At 43.0% G+C, this 6,981-nt stretch overlaps 1 protein-coding gene across 1 annotated transcript; it reads left to right on the top strand.

Annotated features, from left to right (window-relative positions):
- Positions 1-1,252: 1,252 nt before the first annotated feature.
- On the top strand, positions 1,253-6,374 carry LOC103779448 (arylacetamide deacetylase-like 4). The gene is made up of 4 exons (XM_008947073.1): positions 1,253-1,435; positions 1,812-2,028; positions 5,199-5,262; positions 5,600-6,374. The coding sequence occupies exons 1-4, from the start codon at positions 1,253-1,255 to the stop codon at positions 6,372-6,374; spliced, it is 1,239 nt and encodes a 412-aa protein (XP_008945321.1).
- The last annotated feature ends 607 nt before the right edge of the window (positions 6,375-6,981 follow it).

Below are 6,981 nucleotides of genomic sequence, written 5' to 3'. Positions count from 1 at the left end.
GGAAAAGCCCTGTGGACAAACAGTGATAGGCTTAGGACAGAATGACCTTTGTGCTCCACATAAGGAAAGGCAGCCCCAGATCTCAGCCAATCTCAGCAAAGAAAAAGCCCTTGCTGTGAAGAGCTCAGGATGGATCTGTTTCACAAACACTGCTGCATGCTTTATCCCACACGTTCTTATCTCCACAAGTTCCAATTGTGCCAATCAGCTGTCATGATGGCTTTGCTCTAAACACTCTGCTAATCAAGCTAAGAACTAGTTTGGTTTTCTGACTGGAACTACACTTTAATAGCTGGGACAGCAAAAAAGTTTGGAAACTGGAACTTTAAAATTGTGTGGAACATGAAATTCCGGGACAAAGAATACAAAACAAAAATTATTCCACCAAAAAACTGCCACGAAATGCAACCACCCCACACTAACGTACATGTATTCACAAAGCCTCTACTCTGAACCACAAACAAGAACTACAATTAATATAAAATTCTGATAGTTTTATGAACCAGAAACAACAGTGCTTAAGTCTACAGACACACCACCATGTATCTGGAGAGATCCTAATGTACATGGAGACTTGGCCCATCTAGCACTGATTTTACTTGTGCTCCACCTCTGCATAAAACACCCTGCACAGCTAATGTCACGTAGAGGTACATCACAGAGCAAATCTTTCTGCTGGAGCATGTCACAGGTAACACACTGAGCAAAAGTACAGTTATCCAAACCAGAATTAAAGCACCAATTTATCTGTGCATTCCGCTATGGAACAAAGTTTATCCCAAAGAAGGTGGATATTTCTCTTCTCAGAGAAGTATATACCTTGATGACCACTGCAGGTAGCACCATATCACTCAAATTTAATGCTACCACAGGACAGTCCACCCATAATGAATTCACACCAAATACAGACAATCTTCAGGTAAGGACCTCTCTGAATAAGCATTTCTCACTGTTAGTGCAGAACCCGTGCTGTAAATCAATTACATATACTTCAAATTTCACCTTTCGTAAATGGTACAAACTTCTCCCTCCTCTTAGTTAGTAGAAGGAAGCGTTGCCAACAGCACCATTAGCAAAAGAAGGGTGGAGAAAATGAGGGTATTGCAACATTAATATGCATTTTATTTCTGCTTATGAACTGGGTGCTTAAGTCTCCTGTGCGGCCACCTCAGACACACTTGCCAATAAGGCTTAAGAGAGCACAGGGCTTTTAGTGGCCTTTTAGTGGTTTTAGGGCTTCTACTGAAGTGAAATGGGATCTGTTCCTACAGCTTTAGCAATAATAGCGCTGGTTTTTGTTTCTCCTGTTATAATACCAGCAGTGCTGCTGGGGGGGGTATTTTATGACCTTTTCCATTCAGAACTGCCTCCTGGAATTGACCAGCCTCTAAAGCTTCGCCTTTTCCACGCGCTGCTGATCACAACCATGATCTCGGTAAGTTACCTTTCTCAAAACTGGGGATTTCACTTCTGTTTTGCTGGGGTATTTGGGAGCTACAAGATAACTGCTTAAAAAGAAAAGCTGCAGCAGCAATTCACCCCCTTGAAGCCAGTAAGTGCTATCATATGAACCAAATCATGTTGAATTAACTCATAAACCCAGAATGACTGATCTTAAAAGCTTATTTAGATTTCCCTGTTCAAACTGCAGCCACTTTACACTGGGAAACTATTTCGTGTGAAAATGAAACTAATGTACACTATACAGTTATTCAGCCTTTGAATAACTGACTTGCATGTTCATATAATGTTGTCTCTTCAGAAGCAAGCCTACATTACTGCTCCTTTTCTGAATTCTTTCTTTTCAACAGGGAAAGATTTTGGAGAAGCTAGGGATCTGCAGTGATCTAAGCTTACTGCGAGTTGTGCTAGATGGAGTACCACCACGGAGAGATCCAAAACTTCTTATCAAAGATCTCAAAGTAGATGAGGTCCCACTGAGGATTTACCAGCCCAAACAGCCACCTACTGGCAAACGAAGAGGAATACTGTATTTTCATGGAGGTGCTGGCACATTTGGGAGCATCAGTAAGAAATCAGCAAGTTTTTTTTTTAAATCAAATCCAAGCCATTACATTTTTACCTTCAGACACGTGTCAGCCAATATCTCACCTGTCCTTCCCAATGACAAGTCTTTGCAATCTCCATACTAACTGCAAAGCACTTGTGGAATGAGGAGTTTAGCACACAGCTAAGGGCAGTCCCACCGCCCGTTCCTTTGAGCTACAGGCAAAGTTGATGCAAGCAGCAGGTCTGAGGCTTCTAAATCCAGAACTGTGATCTAGAAACCCCCTTGATGAGCCACCAGCTCACAGCAGAGGGACTGTGCTGCTGCAGCTTTTCAAGCTGTTCTGAAAGAAAGAGACACCTTTAAAAAAAGCACACATGCTTAGGTCGCTGGGAGGGGAGTTCAGGATGTTCTCACACCTTAACTAATGACTAGCTGAAAAAAGATAGAGCAATAGTCCTGGAGTAAGGGCTGGAGTTCATGTCTCCCCCTCCTTCTCCTCTGTACTCCATCTTTTATGGAAATGTAATTTAAAAACCTTTTAGGCTAATACAGATCTACTTTCTCAAATAATTTCAGCATGATGAAAATGGCAATGCTATTGCTAAAAAGAATACATTCTGGCCTCATTCTTTGGAAAAATGCTTTGGTTACTTCTCAAGGAGGAATTTCCAGTTTTGGATCTCAACTGGACTATTTCCTGTAAGCTGGGACAGGGCCTCAAAGTACAGAATTTAAAATACATGTCTGTACTCAGCACTTAACTTCTGTGTAGAAACACTGTAGAAGTCAGTGTTTCTCAACCTGCAGCCAAAGGAGGTCTAAAAAATACAACATGCTCCAAGAAAATTTAACAAATACGTGGAAAAAATCTGTAAATATATTCCCATTCATTAAAATAAGGAACCGAAAAGAAGGAAAATACAAATAATAAATGAACATAAAAAATAGAATCAATTTGGGGGAGTTTGATTCTTATGATAACACTGCACAGAATCCTTTATTTCTTTTTGAGAAAGGGAGCCAGCCTTTTGTCTCAGCAGCTGCTGGCTCAGCCTCCTTACTGCTCTGGATCTCCTTCTGAGCAACCAAGTCTGTGTGTGCTTTGCCCAGAAGCCAAGACACCTAACATGGAAAGCTAGATTCCATTCCAGGGGTCAGGCAGGGAAGTTTGTGGGGTTTCACAGAGTAAGTCTCCACCACCACTATGTCAGGCAGACTTCAGTTACCTGCAAATGAGTTTGAAAGCCTACAGAACTCTGTTCAGCATCATGTAGAAACAGAGCATAACTTCTCCCAACTCGGGCTCTGTTCTACACTCTGGTAAAACCACCTGCCCTTGGTTTGCTGCAGAGCACCTCGGTCTGGCTCACCAGCTGTGGCACCTCTAGTTCTAGAGCCAGTTTGGGTGGCAGTGAGGACTCCAGAGATAAGCTTCTATCACCTCAATGAAAGGTCAAATCCTTTTGCTGAAAGAAAGCAAGCCACACCACAGAGTTGCACAGTGCAGGTGTCTTGCACAACAGCTCTGCTGCCGCACCGTCGGCACGCCGAGGGAGCTGCACCACAGCCCGTGGCTCAGCTCCTTCCCACACCTACACCTGACCCTCCACTTGAGTTCCTGTCGGTACTCCCTAACAGGGGAGCAAGTAACACAATGGCCAGTTTTGAAAAGGACTTGGGGAAGCCTGAGATCTACCAGATTAGCGGAAGCTACGATGAAGAACAGAGTTTTGGACAGATAAATATGACTTACTCCCTAAAATCCATATAAATGGAAGCTGTGCTTCACAAATCAATGTAAGCTTTTTAAATGAGTCAGCAAATACAGGAATAAAGGAGACTGGCTTGATAAAACCTCCTCTGATATCCAAGAGTCTCTTAAAGAGGCTACACACTCATGACACAAAAGGGAAGGTCTTTCATTTGGATAAAAACTGAATAAAAGACAGAAAATAGATGGATCGTGGGAGGTTCTTGTGAGATTCCCATAAGGAGATCTGTGCTGGGACCAGTGCCAATCAAGAGAGTCAAAAAAGAAAAAGAGGGTGAAAGCTGGTGTGATCCTAAGTCCTTCAAGGTAGTAAATGGCTGGCTGCAAAAGTGCAGCATGTTTTTATGACAGAAAAGGATTAGACAATAAAGTGACAGGTGAAATGGCGTGTAGAGAAGTCAGAAGAAAAGAGCATCCTAAATTTACAAATAAAACCATGGACTAAGCAGAGTGCTCCCTTGTAGGAAGATCTTGGGATTATGGTAGAAAATTGCTAGAAAATGCTGATACTTAATGCACAGTAGCTGTCACAAAGCAAATAAAATCCTTTAAGAATTATTATTAGGAAAGGAGAAAACAGGAAACTTCTTTATGCCACTGTAATAAATCCATGGTGCATCTCAATATAGTGTACTGCTTATAGCTCTGGTCCCCACACCTCAAAAAGGATACAGCAGCACCAGCAAGGCCCAGAGGGAAGCTGCAGAGGGGGGGAAGGAGCTTCTGTACAGGGAAGTGGATAGACTGCGACTCGTCCGGCTGGGAAGGACAAAGGCAGACACACTAACTGCCCACACAGTCACGAGCAGCAGAAGCCAGCCAGGGAACACTACCCAGAGTTTCTCACAGCTCAAGAGCCAGGGTCACCAAAGGGACGCAGGGAAGGCCAGCTACAAGCCGAGCAAACAGAAATGGCTCTTCACAGCAGTGTGAGCAAGCCATGGCATTCCTCAGCACAAGTCCTGCAGGTTAAAATCAGGGGTTCAAGGAGTGGTTTGAATAATTCAGGGAAGAAACATTGATCAAGGGCATTAAAGAGAAAGACACATTTTCTGTCTCAGAGGAGTGCCCTGAGCCTCAGCTTCTTGTATGCTTATAACTAAATGCTTGTCCTCATCTTATGCTTCTGCTTAGACACCTTTTGTTGACCACCACCCGAGATGTGATACCAGGCTAGGCAGACTTCTATTTTTTCCCTAGTTTTACCATTCCTACATGCTTGTATTATGCCCTAACAGCCACTGACCAACAACCACAAAATACATTAACACGTGAAGCCCCCATTGCACAGCAGAAGTGACCCATGGGTCTCACGTTGTGGTGCCTTCCACACAGCCTAAGTTCAAGGAACTACAGTTTCATTGCAGAAGGATATTTGATTTGTAAATGACCATTTCTGATAAACTTTCTCTTTAGGAGCCTTTGAAAGAGTATGCTGCTACATTGCCAAAAACTGCAACTCAGTGGTTGTGTCTGTTGGGTAAGTGCTACTTTCACACAGAGTATTTATGGTAACTCAGTTCACAGCTGAAACATTTCTGAAAAATACGCTGAGAATATTCCCTGTTTGAGATGGTGCTCCCTGTGTTTGCTTTAGCCTTCCATTCAGTTCAGAAATGTGCTTACAGGCAAAGTATTCCACAGTAGCTGTAACACCATGAGTTTGCCTCACCAATCTTCACTAGTTAAAACCAAACAGAATCTTTAAATTTTAGGGAAAAAGGTTTACAAAACCAGCACACCAGTCAGGCAGGAACGACACAAACTGAAGTTTTGTTGTTACTTTGACAATAACCACAGGATGTTTGGTACTTCAGGTATCGTTTGGCTCCTGAACACCCGTACCCGGGGCAGTATTTTGACTGCCTCAGTGCCACCCTCTACTTCATGAGGAATTTAGAAGAGTACCACGTGGACCCTGCTCTCATCGTCATCAGCGGTGACAGCTGTGGGGCTAATTTTGCCACAGTTATTTGCCAAATACTGCTGAATAAAAGAGATCTCCCAAAAGTACGTGCTCAGGTCTTACTTTACCCAGGACTACAAGGGCTAGATTTCCATCTGCCTTCCTACCAGCAGAACGCCTCAGTCCCCATACTGTTTAGGAAGCTCGTTATCTACTTCTGCTTTCGTTACCTTAATAAGGAACCCTCTGTTTTGGAAGATGTCCTACAAAACCGCCATATTCCTGAGAGCATGAAACAGAAGTATAAAAAGTGGGTAAGTGCTGACATTATTCCTGACAAATTTAAGGTTAGAGGCTACGTACCACAGAAATCCACTTCATATAAACCTGAAGTCCACAAAGTGATCAAAGAACTTTTAGCAATAACTTTTTCCCCACTTCTGGCTGAGGACTCCGTTATTTGCCAGCTCCCCGAATCCTACATCGTGACCTGTGAGTTTGATGTGCTCAGGGATGATGGGCTGCTCTACAAGAAGAGACTAGAGGACAACGGCGTGCAAGTAACCTGGTACCATTCTGAGAGTGGCTTCCATGGAATTTTAGCCTTCTTTGGCTACGGGATTTTTTCCTTTTTATCTGGAAAAAGGATAATGGACAGTGTTGTGAATTATATAAACAGTTTATAAAGGTGTTTTTCAGAACCAAGATGCAAGTCTTACTGTATCCTTGCAAATTTATACTTGACATCAAGAATGTAAACACTTTTGATCTAGGTTTTGGATTTTGACTGCATTTTATACTTTCTACCTTCTCCTTCTGCAGTGACTCTCAAACAAATGTTAAGATTATTTAAAGTACCACCATTCTAGAGAACATTATTATAAATCCACAATCGAGATCCAAAAGTGAGGCACCTGGAACGTGCTGATGCACTCCAACTCTGGCTCTTCAGTACCTTTGTGTGGCTGTGCACGCTCAAGGTAGGCAGCAAGAACATCTCTTCCTGGAGATCCTCTGAATGCCCAGAAATGCTGAAGACAGCAAGTGGAGTCTACTTTGGCCTTTGTAAGAGACAGGAGATGTTTAGGGCACCAGATGGAGAGCCCAGTGACTGTCAGCCCAGGTTCTGTCAAGTCTTATGTCAGCTAGTGAAATTACTGACCTGCAGTTTGACTTCTAGGGGTAGTTTGCACCCTTCTTGAAAATGCATAGCCCAAAGAAAGGCTTCTGTAAGTTCCAGACTGGAGCTAGCATGGGTTCGATTTTATCTGGAGTCTGAGAAATGATGCTTCA

This window comes from Merops nubicus, unplaced genomic scaffold (assembly GCF_000691845.1).
Source record: "Merops nubicus isolate BGI_N331 unplaced genomic scaffold, ASM69184v1 scaffold51559, whole genome shotgun sequence".
Lineage (NCBI taxonomy): Eukaryota > Metazoa > Chordata > Aves > Coraciiformes > Meropidae > Merops > Merops nubicus.
The sequence above is the reverse complement of the archived record's forward strand: the minus strand, read 5'-3'. Positions and strand labels throughout refer to the sequence as shown.

Excerpts from the sequence above, each read along its gene's own strand:
- LOC103779448 (XM_008947073.1), top strand. The coding sequence starts at position 1,253 with ATGGGATCTGTTCCTACAGCTTTAGCAATAATAGCGCTGGTTTTTGTT. Across the intron at positions 2,029-5,198 it reads TGGCACATTTGGGAGCATCA|GAGCCTTTGAAAGAGTATGC; the intron begins GTAAGAAATCAG and ends CTTTCTCTTTAG. Across the intron at positions 5,263-5,599 it reads TCAGTGGTTGTGTCTGTTGG|GTATCGTTTGGCTCCTGAAC; the intron begins GTAAGTGCTACT and ends TTGGTACTTCAG.